Raw genomic sequence first — 19,871 nt, 5'->3', positions numbered from 1 at the left:
TCTAACACTGGCGCTTTTAATATACAGTAATTAACAGGCTAAAGTATTTTATCAGTTTCAAATGCTCATATTCCACTGCAAATCTAATTTATCTAAATAGTTGTATATAATAATAGTATAACAGTTGATTCGTCTAAATATTATAGCAGATGTTCAATTCATTAGCAATACAGTCCAGGTTTTACAATTAAACTCTTGATTAGGGGTTGACGTGATCAGCAAGGTAGACAAATATGTGATTTTTCTCACCTTCTTTAAGTTTTCAGCCTTTTGTGCCTAGTTAGTCTCTTCCAGTTCAATCATGTAATAGGTTATATTCAATCGATTCTTATTTGCCTGGGTCCTCAATTCAACTACAGCTTGTCCTTTTTATTTTTTGGAGTGATTTTAGGGTGGTTTCTTTACTTTATTTCTATGTGTGTTTCCTTCTTAACTTGTAGGTGTCTCTCTTCCCTCGTTTAATATCAATCAGTCCTCCATTCCTATTCAAAATGTCCGCTCTCTCTGCTTAGTCAGCACTTTCACTTTTCAAGTTTTTAATTTTCTTCTGAGCTTTGTTGAAAGAGCCAGAAAGAGAAACCCCCTTTTATCTGTTAATGCTTTATAGCAGCGGTTCTCAACCTGTGGGTCGTGACCCTTTTGGGGGTCAAACGATGCTTTCACAGGGGTCACCTAAGACCATTGGAAAACAAATATTTCCGATGGTCTTAGAAACCGAGACACTGCTCCTCCATCTGGCTGCCGCCGCCACCCTTGCCCTCCTCCGCTGGCTCCTCCACCTCCAGGGCGTCCTTCTCCTCCAACAGCGCCTGCTCCTGCCGCCGCAGTGCCATTACACGCGGCCCCGACGCCACCCTGGGCTGGCTCAATGGCCGGGCCAAGCTGATCTGGGTCTGGGCTGCTGCTGGCGTTGCCGCTGGGCTGCTCTGCTGCTGCTGCCGCTGCCGGCTGAGCTGCCGCGCCTCACTGGTCTCCATGCCTCCTGGTTGCCCGGCCATGCTCTGTCCCCGGCCACCCTCCGCGCCGCACGCGAGCCTACCCCGCACCACCTGGCCAGCCTTCCTCGCCGTCGGAGGCCGCCTCGGCCCTTCGGTGCCCAGCACAGCCATGAGGCTGCCAGGCAGGAGCAGCTCCTTCCCGGCTCGCCGGGCTCCGGGCCTCGGAAGCAGCCAGGGGGCGGGGAAGAGGGCAAAGCCAGCCGGCTGGGCCGGGAGGGGAGAAGTGGTGCCTTCCGAGCGGGAGCTGGCGCTCCGGCTGCGCCCCTCTCATGTGCGATGGGCTGCACAGCATGGAAAGGGGCTACCACAACCCCGCCGCTGCAATGGCGCTCAGGAGGCTGGAGGGGTGAGCAGGTCCTGGGGGGGCAGCTGGGAGAGGGCAAGAGGTGCCAGGATGGGGGGCTCCAGGTTGGCGGGTGTGAGAGGGCAGCCGACGGCTCCAAGACACGCAGATCTGAGGCACAGCTTTCGAGGCCCCGGATGTGCCACCGCTTAGCTCTCCACCAGGCTCTCTATCAGAGCCTTCCCCCTCCCTGGGCAATTGTGCGGAGCTGCTTGTGTGTCCTTGGCAGTGCCTCCCCCCTTCAATCTCCTTCCTTCTCCGTCTCCTTCCTTTCCCCTTCAATCTTCCTTCCTTTCATCTCCAACTCCATCCCTTCCCCTTCAATCTCCCTCTTCTTCCTTCCTTCCTTCCTTCCTTCCCCCTTCAATCTTCCTTCCTTCTCCATCTCCTTCCTTTTCCCTTCAATCTTCCTTCCTTCTCCATCCCATCCCCTTCAATCTCTCTCTCCTCCTTCCTTCACCCTTCCAATCTCCTTCCTTCTCCATCTCTTCCTTTTCCCTCAATTCTTCTCCTTCCTTCCTTCCTTCCTTCCTTCCTTCCCCCTTTAATCTCCTTCCTTCTCCATCTCCTTCCTTTCCCCTTCAATCTTCCTTCCTTCCTTCCTTCCTTCCTTCCTTCCTTCCTTCCTTCCTTCCTTCCTTTCCCCTTCAATCTCCTTTCTTTCCCCTTCAATCTTCCTTCCTTCCTTCCTTCCTTCCTTCCTTCCTTCCTTCCTTCCTTCCATCTCCATCTCCATCCCTTCCCCTTCAATCTCTCTCCTTCCTTCCTTCCTTCCTTCCTTCCTTCCTTCCTTCCTTCCTTCCTTCCTTCCTTCCTTCCTTTCCACTTCAATCTCCTTCCTTCTCCATCTCCTTCTTTTCCCCTTCCTTCCTTCCTTCCTTCCCCTTCCCTCCCTCCCAACATTTTTGAGCAAGGAAGAGAAAGCTTCTCCAGCGAGCATTGCTATATTGTTTTTGTGATTAATCGCTATGCTTTAATTATGTTCAGTTCGTAACAATGAAAATACACTCTGCATATTAGATATTTACATTACGATTCATAACAGTAGCAAAATTACAGTTATGAAGTAGCAATGAAAATAATTTTATGGTTGGGGGCCACCACAACATGAGGAACTGTATTAAAGGGTCGCGGCCTTATCTATTGGAACTATAACATCCCACTTAACAAAAAATATCTGGAAAGTTTATTAGTCGGCCATTGTCCTTCTTAGGTCCTAGATGTAAAGGAACCTTAGAATATGGACATGTCAACTAGCAATTCTTCACTGGTAAAATAGTATTGTAGCGAATTGATTCCTTGAAGGAAGTTAAGCGTAAAAATGTTAAAGTGATATTAAATTATACTGTAAACATTTAGAAATTCTCAGTGTTTTGAAAATATTGTGCTTGGACAAAGAAGGTGATCATGTATTCCTGGAAAGAAGTTTGTACTTCAGACTCTAAAAGTTGGCTTCATGCAATCTGTCACCTCTTATCTGGCTTTTCCTCAAGGAAGAGATGAAATTAGACAATAGGAATCCATGTGGTCCAATTTATTACTTTAAAAGGGAGTGGTATTAATAGTGTGTTAATACTTGAAAATTTAGAATGGTAATATGATTTTAAAATTTGAATGGTATTCTTGTGTTTTATATTTTTTTTGGCTATGTCTTTTTTTTCCTTTTGTTTCTTGGTTTTGTTTTGGTGGGCTTTTTAAACATTTTGATTATTTTTAAGCATATGGTTTGTTTTATAATAATCTATAGTTTACATTGCTGTATATTTGTTATTAACTGTTATTAAAAGGCATTGTTTTTTTAGGAAAATGCAACTACAATTCTTTTTTTTTTTTAAGGAACGGACCCATGCCAGTCCTGTCCTCTCTTATCCAAGAGTTAACCCTGAACCCCCTCCCACTGTGACTTTCCTCTTTCTTTCTGCAGCCATTAATGGTTATGTCTTTGGGAACCTCCCTGAGATCACAGTATGTGCCGGAGATCGGGTCTCGTGGCATCTCTTTGGGATGGGCAGTGAGATTGATGTCCACACTGCCTTCTTCCATGGACAGACACTGATCAACCGAGGACACCGGACTGATGTGGCCTCTCTTTTCCCAGCAACCTTCGTGGCAGCTGAAATGGTTCCTCACAATGTTGGGAAATGGTTGCTGACCTGTGAGGTCTCTGACCACTTGCAAGGTGAGCAACCTCAGTCCTTAAGTCACCTACCACAAATAAGAGCCATTTTGCTTGAGAAGAAAGGGGAGAGCTGAACCAAACCCATAAAACGTTCTTCTTTCAGGACCATGCTCTGAATCAGTTGTCTGTGGGATATGGTCAAAGAAGTCAAGATGACAGCTGTGACACTGCATAGAAGAAGCTGTTTTTTTTATGTGTGGCTTCTATTAGACCATTATCACAGCTGCCATCTCAATGTTTTGACCATATTCAAAGGACATCTTAATATATTTGAGGAAGTACTTTATAATCCATGAAAAAGATGGTAGTGCAGTTGGGTCTTCTTTTTTTGGCTAAAAACAATCAGATACCACAGTTGTTCCAACAATTTATAATATCACACTGTGAACATTTCCTAGATCTAGAACATTTTCTAGATTTTCTAAATCTAATGCCTTTAGGAGAGTTCCCTCTTCCCAAAGACAGGAAAAACAACTAAAAATAATTCAAGGGAAACACCACAAGAAGGAAGGAAAGTTAGAATAAATTGCAGCTTCATATGTCATGTATGATTTTTGCATGATCAATATTTTAATAAATGAGTGAATATGTGAATACAATGAGAGATGTAAATACAAAGGTAGAGAAAATACTTAACAAATATGCCAATGATACCAAATAGTTATCATTGGCATATTTGCCAACTAAAGCCTTAGAACAGGACTTTTCAACAGATTGTACCACTTTTAGGATATCACAATATTTGAGTACCACCAGTGCTTAGCAAGGTATCAAAAACTTGATGACTAAAAAAAGGGAGGGATTTTGGGTTTTACTGATTAGATTCATTTGTTGTTATAGAAATGGCTAGTTTATAATATGGAAAAGTAAAAAGCTGAGGTTCAATGTTAATGCTTCCTTCTACTGCAACAGAGGAAGTCTGTTCTTTTTCCCTTCTCCCCTCACTTTCCCCCCCCCTTTTCCTCCCCACTGTGTCCCACTATTTGCTTTTGTATTTTTGTATTTTATTCTATAATCTAATAAAATGTTACAAACTGTAGAAAAAAAGGAAAAAAAGTACCGGTTTTAATTTCTTTGGTAGCTGTTCCTTTGCTGAATCACTTTCCCTTTGCACTGACAAATGTATGATGAATTTATTCATATTTATTAATATGCACCACTATCCTGATGGTCAGCTGGCTGGTCGGCCCTCTTTCCCTCTCCTCTCTCTTCTTCCTCTCTGCCTTCTGGGCTCTCCTTCCACAGTGTAGTAAGAATGCACCCCCCAATCCTACACTGTACCCATAAGGACACAGGAATCAAGCGCAAAGCAAGAAAGGCTCACAAAAGCCTCCCAGAATAAAGAAACACTAACTCCGTTTTCTTTTCTTCAAACTGTTAAATAATAGCCTCAGGCATTCCTCAGTTTAAACAATGTTGCAACCAGAGTCTGAAAAGTTCCAGCAATTGTGAAAAGGGATAATCTTAAATTAAGCCTGTTTACCTACAAAGAAATCTTGCTAAAAGCCATAGACAGACTCAAGATAAGGGGGTAAAACTAATTACATTTGTTTAAATGGATTAAAACCTACAGAAGTGAACATTTTGGATTCATTGCTAGACTTCGTGAAACAAACTAAAATATTCCAATAACCAAGCACACAAACCTAACCTCTGAATTATGAAATGCTGTAAAAACTGTATAAAAGTCCTTATGGTAACCCGATCAAGCTGCCAGCTAACCCAGAACCTATTGGCTTCCAAAATAAACCAACATCCTTTCTGACATGCTCATCTTCCGGCTTGTCATTTCATTAGTGCTGATTGAATTCTCCTAGCTGGAGAATATGAACTTCTTCCCTGTCTCTTTCTCCTCCTTGCCTGCTGGGCTCTCCTTTCACAGCTTCTTCTCCATCCCCTTCTTTTTCCCTATTGTCTTTTTTTTTCCCTTTCCTGCCAAAACCACCTCTTTTATAGCCTCTCCTTTCCTCCCCCCGTTTTCTTCAGTTCACCTCCAGCTCTGCGCTACTTCCAGAAGCGCCAATCAGCTGGAGCCCTGCGGCGATCCTGGGGCTTCTGCCAAGCCCCAACAGTCCTGCAGCTCCAGCTGCCTCTCCCTCAGGCTTGAGTCGCTTCAGCTCATTCCTCTCCTCTGCTACACTTTTCTAGGAAGGTCATGTACCACCTGCCATGTGCCAAAGTACCACTCGTGGTACACATATCACCGGTTGAAAAGCCCTGCCTTAGAAGATGGGCATAAAATTCAGAATGATCTTTTTTTTTATAACAAATTTTTATTGGTTTTCCAGTTTTACATTTGAATATTTGGAAAGCAGCGTGGTGATTGGGTAATCAATAGTACAATAACAAAATCTTGGCTTCCGGTTCCAGGTCGCAGTGCTGCGGTCGTGCAGAGAGGTTCGTCTCTTTGCCGGCCGTTTCCCCTGCCGATAGACACTTAATTGGGTCGAAAGTCGCCCTGGAGGGGCGACCACCATTGGGGAGGCTGCCTGTTTGACTGCAGAGGGGCGGTGGCACCCTCTGCTTTCCAAGCGAGCTCCTTTGGGCCAACGGAGTAAAGATTGGTCAGTAAAATGGCCGATCACATAGCTGCACCAGCCATAAACCACAAGAACATCTAAGTGAAATAGAACCACCATGGAAGATTCAGTGAGACCTTTCCTTTCCTTGCCTCTCCCTTTCCTATTTATTCCTGTGAAAAGCCTTTGGAATCATTTCCCTATCTTTTTAAAGCAGCTTTGTTGATGGGGGAAGGAAAGCCTTGGAACAAAAGAAAAATTAATTTTAACTTTTTCAATGGTTGATTTTATTTTTGAATATTTGAGAGTCCTAAAATCCTTGTTACAGAAACTTAATATGCTAGCAATTTGGAGGAATTTTTTATTTTATTTTCTACTATTTTTATAACCAAAGGAAAGAAGGAAAAGAGGGAAGAAATCATTTTTATTGGGGGTCTGGAAAGACTGAACAACTGGTTAACCCTCTGGGGACATCTTGTGGTGAAATTATTTACTGCAATTGTTTTTTTGTTTGTTTTTTTGGACTCTGAGTCTGACTTTGACCTTCAAATTATCTCAAAAGGGAAAGATAAAGAAGCTGTATAGCTGGGTGGAAGTGGATATTGACTGATTGTTATTAAATACAGCCTCCACCAAAAGAATAATGGTTTTATATACTACTGAAATGGAGGAACTCTGTCCAGATTTCAATTAAAAATATATATTGGACAAAATTCTTGAAAATACTGAACAAATAATTGCCTATACAAAAGAGATTATTTTTCAACAACAAATTAAAGCGCAAGGTGTAAGTGAGCACTTTGTAAGCCAAGAAACAGCAGAAGGGGTATATACTCAAGAGACCCGTCTTCAACCTTATTCACAATTTACTGAGATGGAGGAATTAAACTTACATCAGGACTACCAACCTACACCGGAAAAAACTTTTGATGCTAATGAACAAATGACTCTTAGCACGGAAACTAAGGATGTTATCCCAGAAGGACAGGCTGATCTCCAGACTCCAACTGATTACCTGACAGATAAAAAACCAATAGAAGGAAAGCAAAATAATAGTAAAGAAGACTCTACATTATTTTATAGACAATCTATAGAGTCTTTGGATGGTTCAGAAATGACTGTAATTAAACTAGATGCAACTTCAAAAAAGATGAAGATGGATGTTCAACCACGAGCTATTGAGAATCACTACAACTTTTTCACTAGCCTATTAAAATGGACAATGGGAGATTCTCCCCAGATTTATGCGTTACGGCAAGAAATGGAGGGAGTTTTATTTGTGGACTTAGAGGCCTTACTATGGAAACCCATTTGGAACAGAAAGAAAGCTAGAATAAGATATAAATATGGAATTTAAGATTACATTTATGGCCCCAGGCGGTGCTGTGGAATCCACCTCCTATCATAGTCACTTTTGATGGCGACCCAGATTGCCTGACTGTTTTCTTGAGCCATGTTCTCAGCCACCTGGACCGTTTTACAGCTCTGTATCATCCAACTGGGCAATGGTGGTGGCTGTGACGGCAAGCTTACAGGGCGAGGCAGCAGCCTGGGCTGCTGATTTATACAGCGACCACACCCAGGAGCTGGCAGATATTGGCCTGTTTCTAGATGCCCTAAAGACCCGGTTTGAAGATCCCTTCCGGGCGCAAAGGGCAGAGACAGAGCTGCTGGGGCTACGGCAACGGGGCAAGCCAGTAAGGGAGTACATACGTGAATTTCAAAGGGTGGCTGGGAGACTTCATTCATGTCCAGAGCGCCTGTTAGTCCACCACTTCCGGGCCGGGTTAGATAATGAACTACGCCGTGCATGTGAGGTGAGGGGGATTCCAGGCCGCCTTCCAGAATGGTTCAGAGTGGTAATGGAGTTAGATGCAGGTTTGCGGGAGTTTCACCAAATGCCTGATGAACAACCACAACCCCGTTGGGATGTGGAATGGCTGAAGGACGTCAGCAAACAAACCCCAACATCTAGTCCGAAGCCTAGGGCTGTATTCCGGTGCTTCTGGTGTAACCGGCCAGGTCATCGAGTAGGCGAATGTCCAGTTCCAGTACTACCTAGCACACCAAATGCCGCCAGGAAGCCAGGGGCTACGCCGAGGAAGGTCACGGAAAGGTCACGGGCCATCCGCCAAGCGGGAGGGGAACTTCCCCAACAATCTCCAGGTGAACAGACATCCATCCTGGAGGAATATGATGATGGAGATCCAGTAGAAGACCCCATGGTGAGTGAGCCTATAGCTCCTTTTGCCATTCCAATCACCTTAACGAGTCCACTCACAGGGCATTCCTAATTGACACAGGATGCACTCTCTGTTTAATCAGTCGGGAGGTGGCACATATGGTGAGCATTAGAGTAACCCGGCTAGCGTCTCCCATCCGGTTCGAGCAGGTGGATGTGTTGTAGAAGTGAGAGACTTGAGTCAGCTCTTTTGAGTTAAGGGAAGTTTATTGTGCAGGTTCAGAGAGCTATTCACAGCTTAAAGGGTCTGAACGCCCAACCGGGGCATGGATGATCGTATTTATAACCCCCAATACGTAGGTATTTCCTGATCAAGACATATTCCATACATGGTTACATCCTATAGTTCCTTATTCTAACACAGGAATGCTTTTAGCAGTTTGCAATATATCATGTGATAGACAGTTTGCAATATATCATGTGCAGAGTTAAAAACAGGATATCAGGCTAGTCTGGCATTTCTAAATTTAAGTGTGGTCTGGGGAACAGGAAAACCTCCCTTTCACCCACAATTTCTGTCAGACAATCAGTATTTTTCCAGCCTCCCACTTTAGATGGATCCCTTTTTGGGGGGGCTGCCACTCTCATTACAGAACCGGTGAGGATGGAAATGGGAACACATTGGGAGACTATCCGGTTTGTAGTGGTCCCATCTATGACTGAGGCAGTGATCCTAGGTTTGGCTTGGCTAGACAAATGGACTCCGACTATGTGGTGGGCTGATGGGTATCGTCATTTAGGGATTGGAGTGGGTCCACAGCCGTCCCAACCACATACAGACGGCGCGGAGAAGAGGGAAGAGGGGATCAAGGCAGCACAGGAGGAGGGTGGTCACAACTTTCCAGCTGTGTATAACGACCTTGCAGCTGTGTTTAGTGAACGGGAGTGTGATAGTCTACCGCCTCATCGCCCAACTGATTGTGCGATTGAAATACTCCTGGGGGCCAAGTTACCAAAATCTAGAATGTATCCTATGACACCCCTAGAGCTACAAGAGTTGAGGCAATATATAGACAAAAATTTAGCACGGGGTTTCATACAGCCAGCTTGCTCCCGGAGAGCGGCACCGGTTTTATTCCAAGAGAAGAAGGATGGGGGACTGCGGCTTTGTGTGGACTTCCGCAGTCTCAATGCGGTGTGTGTGGAGCAAATGTACCCCTTACCATTAAGGATTACTCATTGAGTATGGTTTGTCAGCCAGTTATAAATCCATCTGGTGGTGTCATCCCACATTTTTCTAGCTTACCAAGAAGTAGATTATGGTCTACTTTGTCAAATGCCTTGCCAAAGTGTAAATATACTATGTCCACAGCATTTTTTTGGTCTACTAATTTAGTCACTTTATCAAAGAATGAAATAAGATTGGTTTGGCATGATCTGCTTTTAACAAACCCATGCAAATTCTCCTTGATTGTTAGGGGAAAAAAAGGATTAACAAAATGCCTGCAGTTCAACAGAGGAACCAATGATTCAGTCCAGAGAGGCAGAGAGGTATGCGAGGGGGACTGGGCAGCCACCTCTCAGAAATGCCTGAATGGCCTCTGCAGCTCTTTCATTTCACAAAATATTCATAACTTTCATTTGCGGAAGTACAAATACAAGCAAGGATGGGAGAAGTAGGGACTAAGAGTGAGGGTTTTTACAATATCAGACCACTTTTAGGAGAAACTAGTAGAAAAAAATAAGGGAGAGAAACAACATTGTCACTAAAAGCATTGTTCTCATTGTTGTCAGCTAAATGTTTCATGTATTTATTTTCTTCTACTGTGGTAGCCCATAAACAGAAATGTCATTGATAGAAGGAACCTCCAATAATGCATTGCAAAACCACTCATGTACAAAAAAAGACTTGAAAGCCAAGCCTTTTATAACTGCTTACAGGGTAGAACTTTTTTAATGGAAAAAGGAAAGAACAAGACAAGAAAATAAAAGATTTCACACAAAGTGGTATCTATTTATCTACTTGCAGTTGTTTGCTTTAAAACTGCTAGGTGGTCAGGAGCTGGGGCGAGGACGAGAGCTCATCCTGCCATGTGGCTCTTGGGTATCAAACCTGGGCTGCTGGCTTTCCAGCCAACAAGCCCAACATCTTAACCGCTGAGTCACCACGCTGTCATTCCAAGAATATATTCATGTTTTATTGCAAATAGCCTCATTAGTTCATCTAAGATATAAAAACCATGCTTCTCAATCTTGGCAACTTTTAAGTATGTGGACCTCAAGCAGGCTGCAAGCATAGCTGACTGGGAGTTGAAGTCCATGTATCTTAAAGCTGCCAAGGTTGAGAAAGCATACATTAGAACATTAGGGAAAATAATGGGAGGCAGGTAAAGAAAAGGATGTTCAGTGACTGGGTATCTGGTTTGTCCCCAGATTTCTAGTAAGAACTAGCAATTAATTGCTAATTACAGGTAGTTCTCAACTTACAACTGTTAGTTTAGTGACCATTTGACGTTGCAATATCACTAAAAAACAGTCACTTATATGACTGTTTTTCGCATGATCATTTATCATCCAAATAGTCATGATCAAAATTCAGACACTTGGCAATTGACTCATATTTATGATGGTTGCAGTGTCCCAGGGTCATGTGATCACTTTTTGTGGCCTTCTGACAAACAAAGTCAATGGGGAAGCCAGATTACCTTAACCGTGTTAATAATTTAACAACTGCAGTGTTTCACTTAACAACTGTGGCAAGAATGGTTGAAAAATGTGGCAAAATTCACTTAACTGCCTTGCTTAGCAAAGTAAATTTTGGGCTCAATTGTAGTTAAGTTGAGAACTACCTACATTGTGCACAGTGGTGAAATACCAGTGGGCATGCCGTGGCCCAGTGCTGGTCCATGGACCTGGGGTTGGGGACTCCTGATCTAACTGACAAAATGCCACTGGAACTTTTAACCGCCTCAGTCAGATTACCAGTTTCTCGACCAGTGCTGAGTTTATTAAGCACCTGGTGCAGCCCAAATCTAACAAAGCTCTGAGATGAGTTTTCAGCCTGGACCGGGGAAAGTTCAGCTCTATAGGGACAGTTGCCGGCCAGCAACTGGGCCGCACAAACAAGCAAAGCCCCATCCATGGGATACATGCAGCAAACGAAACCACATTATCTCTGGTCTGCAGAAAAATCTTCTCCACAGAATCGGTCTCTGGTGCCGAAAATGTTGGGGGCCTCTGAGTTAGATGGCTCTATCATGGGGGGCACCCCAACAACTTTTGTCACCTAGCCCATAAGCATGCAGATGGGGGGGTGCACTCAGAAGTAAATGTCAAAAATGTTTATGTGTACATTTTTAGTTGTTTGTTATTCTCACTTTAACAGATGCAAATAAACAAGTGAGAGGGGCAAATTTTCATTTTTCATTTAGTTGCATGATAATTCTTCACACTAATAGTTGCCCAATAATTGTGCATACATAGATTTTCTCCTAAGAAAGGTAAACCCTCACTTGTACTTCCTTAAATATTCAGGTTTGAGGTTTATTAACATTTTGGATTGACCAAGAGGACTGTAGTTGTTCAATAAACAAATTAATTCTCCAAAATACAATTTGCCTAATATTTGTGCCCACAGTGTATACTTGAGTCTCTGTATTTAAGAGATAGACGGAATTTTCTCTATCCATCCCTCTTTGAGATATAGTTTAGGTTTTTAATCCTTATATATTTCTAATAAGTCTGACTTTTACTTTAAATACAGTGACTGACTATTAGGATTTGTTGATAGCTGGGCTAAGCTCATTCTCCTTAGCCAAGGCAACTATACTATGAGCATTTTACTCTTTCTAAAGAGATGTTCTGCTATTATTCTTTCAACGCTCTACTGGTGTTCAGGAGCACACTCTTTAACAAAAGCTGCTGATGAATTCAAATCTCCAACACATGCTGAAAAAGTAAGTGGTCTCTGCAGCACAATAATAACAATTTTGGGAATATTTGTGTGGGGTCCATCAAAAATGGAAAAGGGATCATAACTGTATCTCCATTCTGATACTTTCCGGTAGAGCCTTGCAGTCTTTAAAGCAGACAATACAATCCAGCTATGAGCAGAAGTGGACAGACAGTCTATTGGAGAATCAAAGAGATCACTTATTGAGTTTCTGATTAATCTATCAAATCAATATTGGATTTCTGAGTTGAACACTTACATTCCAAAGTTGCTCTGTTTGTATAGCTCTCTAATGCGCAGATAGATCATCATGTTCCTTGTATCTGGAAAACTGAACAACCTAATTTTATTTATTCAATGTAGGAATGACCCAGCTGACTCTGGGTGATGTACAGTACAAATAATAGCATAAAAAGAGTATGATAATTATAAAAGAACTGATGACAGATCTGGTCAACAACATCAATAATCGTTTAACCCCACTTATAAAAAATATTTTTCTGCATCCGCTGAACCACCCTCTTTTCTTCTCCACAAATTGACAAAATAGAAACTGACTCTCAGTCTCTCATGATCTCTTCTTGGCCTCCACAGCGGGAATGGAAGCTCTCTATGAAGTCAAGCGTTGCTCCTATCAGGATTCAGGATCTGCCCTGAAAGGGAAACTACGGCAATATTACATAGCAGCCAAAGAAGTGCGGTGGAATTATGGCCCTTCCGGATTAGACCCAAATACTGGGAAAAGCCTGCGTGAGGCAAACAGGTATGTCCCTTTGATCCAAGGTTTCAAATGTGGTTTCCAAAGCCTACATACTTTAGCCAGGTATGCATCTGCAGTGCTGCAAGGAGTATCATGGAAAAAATTGATTTTTCAACTGCTAACTGTACTTTTGTAATAAAAGAATGATTAACTAAATTCACTGCCTGAGTTGGGATGCAGACAGTTTCAATGAATGTTGAACAATGACAACTTACCAGAAAGGCAGATGAGCTCAAGTTGGCCCTAAAGAGAGCATTACCTAGCCCAGCCACTGTTAGAATCCCTATTGACAGTCCCATCTAGAGAATTAGTTTTTGATGCACGTTGAGACTGTCACATGACGGTGTCTTCCGAACAGGCTTTTTAATATTTCTGCATAAATATGACTTAAAATGTGATATGTGATCCACGCAAATCCTAAAACTAGGTAAAGAGAATCCAGTTAAACAAATACTTATTCATTGATTGATTTTTTTAAAAAAACGATCCACAACTACATACTTGTGCGTACTGTGAAACTCCTGAGGAACCACAGAGATGATATTGGAGGAGGATTCACAGAACAAAAATTAATCCTGGGAAATGAAGAAAATGCTGGAAAGAAACTGAAACTGTCTCTGCCTTAACTCCTTGATCAAAGTGGAAGGCAGAATAAATGCCATTAGGCTTCCAGGATTGATGTCAGTCCTTCAGGAATCAGCTTCTTCAAGAATGCCTGGAACTCTGTTGAATTTAGCTTTGATCACAGAATCTTGAAAGCCTGGTGGTCTTTTCCATTCCTTTCCTCTTATGCCAAAGAGAATCAAGGCAGGAAAATCTTGAGCTTCTGCCTCACATTTTCCTCATTTCCCCAGCATAATTCATCTGTATGATTCTCTAAACTTTATCTATCTAGCAAAAATCCAATCTCACATTGTTTTGCCCAGACAATTAGAGCCTGCATTTTCTAGTCAGCTCTCAATGGACTTGTACAATCTGTTATCCATCTGAGTATTGATGCTATTTCTCTCCAAACCAAGGATGATCTCCTCCAGTGGCTTTATGTAGTTGTTAAATAGCAAGGGGTGAGGAGAGAATCTTGCAGCAACCACATAAAAGGGGCCATGGATTCAACTCCTTGCCCCTTCCCACAACTGACTGGTTCCATCCATTCAGAAAGTAATGGGATAGTTGTAAAACATTGTTCCACTTCCCAACGTTTTAGGTAATCTGGCAGGATGCAGATATATATATGCTGATATGAAAAGCAGCCAAGGGACCTTCAAGGATGAGAGCTACACTCCCATCTTCCCTATCCTGATCTAGATCACCCACAAGAATGTCCCGTGCCAATTGAGAGGAGCATCCTTCCTCTTTACACTTTTCTGGGATTAACAGAAAATGTCAGGAATTGAACCTGAACTCCGTTGAATGCAACACAGGTGTCCTTTTACCTATTAGATGGCCCACGCAGTCACTGCTTCCAATCCTGCTAGACCAGGAAATCTCAGGCTGGTCCTTAGAACATTTCTTGTTCAGCTCAGTCCTGGAGAGAGAGGCCAAAAGGGAGCCTTAGTGGTGACATTTCCCTGCAGGTGTTCAGTTTTTAGTTGAACTGGGCTTTGCCATAACTGGCCTAGTTTTCCAAAGTAACCACAGGGAAGCTCAGCGATGTCAGCAGGAAAAGCTATGGAGGCTACTCACAGCCTACTCCAGACGCTAAAAGATGTTGGGTCTGTCTATGCATCAATTTGCACTTGGTTTTATTGTACTATGCGAACTAAAAGATAAAATAAAAACACTAGTGAGGATTAGAATTTAGTGTATCTAATGTGAAGTGCTAAAAATGAAACTGATTATTCAATTTGTTGCAGGATTGTTTTTCTTTCCCTGGCATGATTATGTGGAATATAAAACTGTCAGGGATATTTCTTCATTGTTATGATTAAACCACCCTCTCAAGAGCAACAAAAAAGGTTAATTTGCCAAAGCTGTTTGCACAGTTCAAGATGAAACTCACTATGGTTCTTCATAGAGCCAGAGTTAAATACTCCATAACAAATTCGCCTTTTAAAAGCTCTGAGATTTAAGAAATGCCGTGGCTGCTGGCTAATGCAAGAAATCATTGTGGCCTTGTTTCTGTTCAGTTTCTCACAGCTGTTCTTTAAGCAAAATGTCAGTCAACTTGGCGGAACATACTGGAAAGCCAAATACGTTGAATATACGGATGGTACTTTTCTTGTGGAGAAAGAGCGGACGGAGGAAGAAAAGCACCTCGGGATACTTGGTAATGTGACAGGATTACATCTCTAATTGAGTAGGGAGTTCTTAATTGATCACTCATATTAGTGATTCTCAAACTTGGCCACTTTAAGCTGTGTGGACTTCAACTCTCCAAATCCCAGCATGCTGGCTAAGGAATTCTGGGAGTTGAAGTCCACCCATCTTAAAGTTGCCAATATCAAGGTTCTGACTGACCAACCCAACCAAGCAAACTCCTTCAAGACGTTCTGATCTCTTAACGTAAAACTTTATTGAGTATATCATTTTGGCACGTATTAAAGCAAAAACAGCTCTGTCTAATCCCAACCCAAACCCCTAGTAAAAGTATAGAATTCCCTCTCCCATCCCTGAACAGGTCACATTGCCCAATTAGGTGCAATTATATTGTTATGAGAAAATGTCTCTGAGTTGGGTCAGAGACACCTGGTGAATCCTTGGTTCTCACAGTCTGCCTTATCTTTGTAGCTGCATTCCATTTCCCTATCATCCCCCCAAGTTCATTGGCAAGCTGAGAAGCCGTAATTGTTGCACAGGCAAGGTATTCTACAAGCTTGACAGTCAAGTTGAGAAACATTGCCCATATTTGTTCATTGCTCCATCCCTTTGACTTCTCCAAGCAATATTTAATCCAGTTAAAAACAATTTAGGAATGTAATATTTTTATAGTAATATATTTTACAACAAAAATCCCACTTATACACTGATTCTTATTTAATTTACTGTGTCAGTATTTCAAGCTTAAGGCTTGATGTTTTAATGTTTATACAATATTTTAGTTGTGTGTCATGGTTCCGACTAATGAAACACCTCAAAGAACTTCCAGGCATTTTATCCTAAAAAGTCTCTTTATTTATGTGACAAAATGTTGGCACAGGCATGAAGAAAGGCAATGCTAAGATCTGAATTCCCCATGCACTGAAGCAGTTATTTTTGCTAGCATTTCCACTCACTCCCTATTTTGCTGTCATGATTTACATTCTCCAATTAGTGTGAAGGGCAAAGGTTCCCTTCCTTTCCCTTTCGCGGGCTTTTCCCTCCTCCCTCCTTCTCCTCTGCATTAACTCTAAAAATACCAGACAGTTCTTCAAATTTTGTCAAAGCAAGAATATACAATATTAGCAGCGTTGACATCCAGTCTTAAAGTGGAGCCCCGATAAGGTTTCAACAAGCTGCAATGGAAGACTGGGTGAATTCTCCCTAAAAGTCTAGGGAGTTTTAGTTCTACAGTGACCGGATTGATGATCCTTACTATGGGGAAAGGCCCCAAGAATTTTGGTCCCAATTTCTTGCTGGGCAATTTGAGGCATAGATATTTAGTTGACAAATAAACTTTTTCCCCAACTTGGAATGTTCTTTGGGGAGCCCTCTTTTTATCAGCCTGATTTTCATAGGTTTCAAAAGTCTTTTTTAAAGCAGTTTTTGTGTTTCTCCAAACTTCATCCCATCCCCTCATCCACTGGTCAAGTGTCTGAAAAGTGGAGGGCACCTGAGGATATTCAGGTATTGGGCTGAACTCTTTTCCTGTGGCCACTCTGAAAGGTGTGTAGCCGGTGCTGCTGTGCACAGAATTATTGTACACCACCTCCGCAAAAGGGAGGAGATCAGTCCAGTTCGTCTGTTGGTAAGAAACGTAGCATCTAAGATATTGCTCCACCATTTTGCTAGCGGCTTCTGTGGCCCCATTGGTGGCTGGATGAAAAGCAGATGATAAACCTTGAGATGATCCAATTAATGTAAGGAAACTTCTCCAAAACTTCGCTGTGAACTGCACCCCCTGTCCGAAATTATTTGCTTAGGGGCGCCATGCAGCCAGTAGATATGTTTCAGGAACAATTTGGTCAGTCGTTGGGCAGATGGGAGTCCTTTGCAGGTGATGAAATGAGCCTGCTTCAAGAACAGGTCTATTACAGTCCAGATGACAGTATTTCCACTACTTTCAGATAGGTCTACAATAAAGTCCATAGCTATTTCTTCCCATGGTTGAGAAGGGTCTGCCACGGGTTTTCCCTGGGATTTTTTTCATTGTGGCACATACACTACAACTTTTTACATAGTTTTCCACATCCCTTTTCGGCCCCGGCCACCAAAATTGCTGGCGGGTGAGGTGTAGAGTTTTCAAATATCCAAGGTGTCCAGCCTGTTTTACATCATGGCTGTGTTTGAGAGCATTAAGATGGAGGGCTTCTGGCAAATATAGTTTCCCCCCTTTGCAAGCCAAGGGAGGTTAGGGAGGTTTGATTATCTTTGAACCATTGGTCGATGAGGAGCTCTCGTTTTATTTTCTTTACTCCAGGGTCATCAGGATTGGGGACCCTGCGAGGTGTAAATTGAGCGGCAGTTTGTGGATTGGGGATAATTGCCTCGTTAACCTCCTCTCGTTCGCTTTTGTATTGGGGTAACCAGGATAGTGCATCAGCTAGGAAGTTCTTTCCTCCTGGTATGTACTTTAGAGTGAAGTTGAAGCGATTAAAGTACTGTGCCCACCGCACTTGCTTTAGGGACAATTTGCGGGGAGTTTTCAGTGCTTCTAGATTTTTGTGATCTATCCATACCTCAAATGGCACCTAGCTCCCTTCTAGATAGTGTCGCCAGTTTAATAGCGCCCATCTAATCGCAAAGGCCTCTTTCTCCTAGATTGCCCATCTCCGCTCGCTCTCAGTAAATTTCTTAGAGGTGTAGGTGCAGGGTTGCAGGATTCCACTTTTGTTCTTTTGCAGTAACACAGCTCCAACTGCCACATCGCTGGCGTTGGCTTGAATCACAAAGGGTTCCCCTGGGCAGGGGTGCTTTAGGACCGGTTCAGCAGCAAATAGTCCCTTTAAATTCTCAAAAGCTGTTTGACAGCCCAGTGTCCATGCTAGTGGTTGGCCTGGTTGTGGCTTCCCTCCTCCTTTGCCTGTTTTCAGTAGTTCTGTAAGGGGGAGGGCAATCTCGGCAAAAGAGGAGATGAATTGACGATAAAAGTTGGCAAAACCCAGAAAGCTCTGGAGCTGTTTGCGAGTCTTTGGGGGCTCCCATTTGATTATAGCTTTCACTTTGCTGGATCCATTTCAATACCCTTGTTGGAAATTCTGTAGCCAAGATAGTCTAATCGGGTTTGATGAAATTCATATTTCGACAATTTGGCATAAAGCTTGGCATTCAACAGTTTCTTTAACACTTCTCTCACCAGCTTTATGTGATCAGTCATATTCGTGCTGTATATCAGGATGTCATCAAGATACACCGAAACCCCCTTTGTACAAGTGATCATGTAGGACCTCATTAATCAACTGCATGAATACAGCTGGGGCCCCCTGTAGTCCAAATGGCATGACTTTGAACTGATAGCTCCCCATAGGACAGTTGAAGGCAGTTTTCCACTCGTCTCCCTCTTTTATTCTCACTCGGTAATATGCCTCTCTCAGGTCTAATTTAGTGAAGACAGTCCCTTTAGTCAGATGGGTTAATAAGTCCTTTAGGAGGGGGAGGGGGTATTTATTTTCTATACTCACAGTGTTGAGACCCTTATAGTCTACGCAGAGACGAAGAGACCCATCTTTTTTCTCTTTGTAAACCCCCTCGCTAGGTATTTTGTTCACATATCACTGCATCTCCTCCATTTCGAGGGAGGACATAGCATACATTCTCTGTCATGGGAGTTTGGCTCCTGGCACCAGTTTGATGGAGCAGTCATTGGGTCTGTGAGGGGGTAGGGCATCACATTCTTTTTCACTAAATGCTTCTGCCAGGTCCCAGTATTCATTGGGGATGACTGGTTCACCTGGAGGTGGTGAGGCAGCCATGTGCGCTCACTCATTGGATGGCCTAAGATGCCCTGCAACATCTGTTGAATCAATGAGGAGATTAGGCCCTATAGGTAGTCTCACAGTTCTCATTCCTTTCTCCTACCAGATAAATGGCTTCCATTTGTCTAACCAGGCTAGCCCTAAGATCACCACCTCAGTCATTTTTGGAGCCACCAGGAAGCGAATAAACTCCCAGTGTGCACCTATTTCTAGGCGTAAGGGCTCGGTGACAAGAGTCCCTCCCATCAGGGAGCCATCGGCTTGCTCAAACCTCACCGGTTTGGAAAGCTGTTTTGCCCGTATGCCCATTTTCATGGCAAACGGCAGACTAATAATGCAGCGGGTGCATCCAGAATCAATTAGCACGTTTAAGTCCATTTGTGCCCCAGACTTAGGGATTATAAATTTGGCGGCCAGTGAAAAAAGGTGGGATTTGTCGACTCACCATTGGGTTGTTCTCTCCTTCATCGTCGCTGTCAAAGGAGGGTAGAGCAGGGGCGGGTCCACCCGGAGTCTCAGTGTTCTCCTGCGTGGGGGGTATAATCTGGGCAACAGATTCCTGCGTGAACCGGTTGGATTTTTCTCTCATTAGCCGCTGAGCAGGTTTCTTTCTCATTGCTGGTTCCAGTCTGCTCTGCAACATCTGGGGGACTGGACAGGTTGCTGCTCGATGTCCCTCTTGTCCACACTGAAAACACTTAATTGATGGGCCTGTAGGTGGCCTGGGTCTCTCTGCCATTGCCGTGTTTGAAGGCTTTCATGGGGGTGATTGCTGTCTGGGTAGCTCTGGTTGCTTCTCGGTTCATGTGGGGGAGGCTTCTTATAGCGGGTGAGCTGAACGTCTAGCTTCACTGCTGCCTGGTACCATTCGTGCAGCTGATCAGGTAT

The 19,871-nt window shown here is 43.2% G+C and overlaps 1 protein-coding gene across 3 annotated transcripts in view; it reads left to right on the top strand.

Moving 5' to 3' along the window:
- The first annotated feature begins 3,038 nt into the window (after window positions 1-3,038).
- The window catches only part of LOC120299621 (hephaestin-like), a 67,994-nt gene continuing 51,161 nt past the window's right edge, over window positions 3,039-19,871 (top strand). For 2 of the 3 annotated variants that reach the window (XM_039324604.1, XM_039324603.1), the window contains exons 1-3: window positions 3,039-3,520; window positions 12,768-12,936; window positions 15,060-15,199. In XM_039324604.1, coding sequence (XP_039180538.1) covers window positions 3,148-3,520; window positions 12,768-12,936; window positions 15,060-15,199 — 682 coding nt within the window. In that variant the 5' untranslated portion in view covers window positions 3,039-3,147. The remainder of the gene's footprint in view (window positions 3,521-12,767; window positions 12,937-15,059; window positions 15,200-19,871) is intronic. The other variant, XM_039324605.1, reaches the window with a different exon arrangement.

This window comes from Crotalus tigris, unplaced genomic scaffold (genome assembly GCF_016545835.1).
Source record: "Crotalus tigris isolate CLP2741 ecotype Arizona unplaced genomic scaffold, ASM1654583v1 scf7180000024303.721469, whole genome shotgun sequence".
Taxonomy (NCBI): domain Eukaryota; kingdom Metazoa; phylum Chordata; class Lepidosauria; order Squamata; family Viperidae; genus Crotalus; species Crotalus tigris.
The sequence above is the reverse complement of the archived record's forward strand: the minus strand, read 5'-3'. Positions and strand labels throughout refer to the sequence as shown.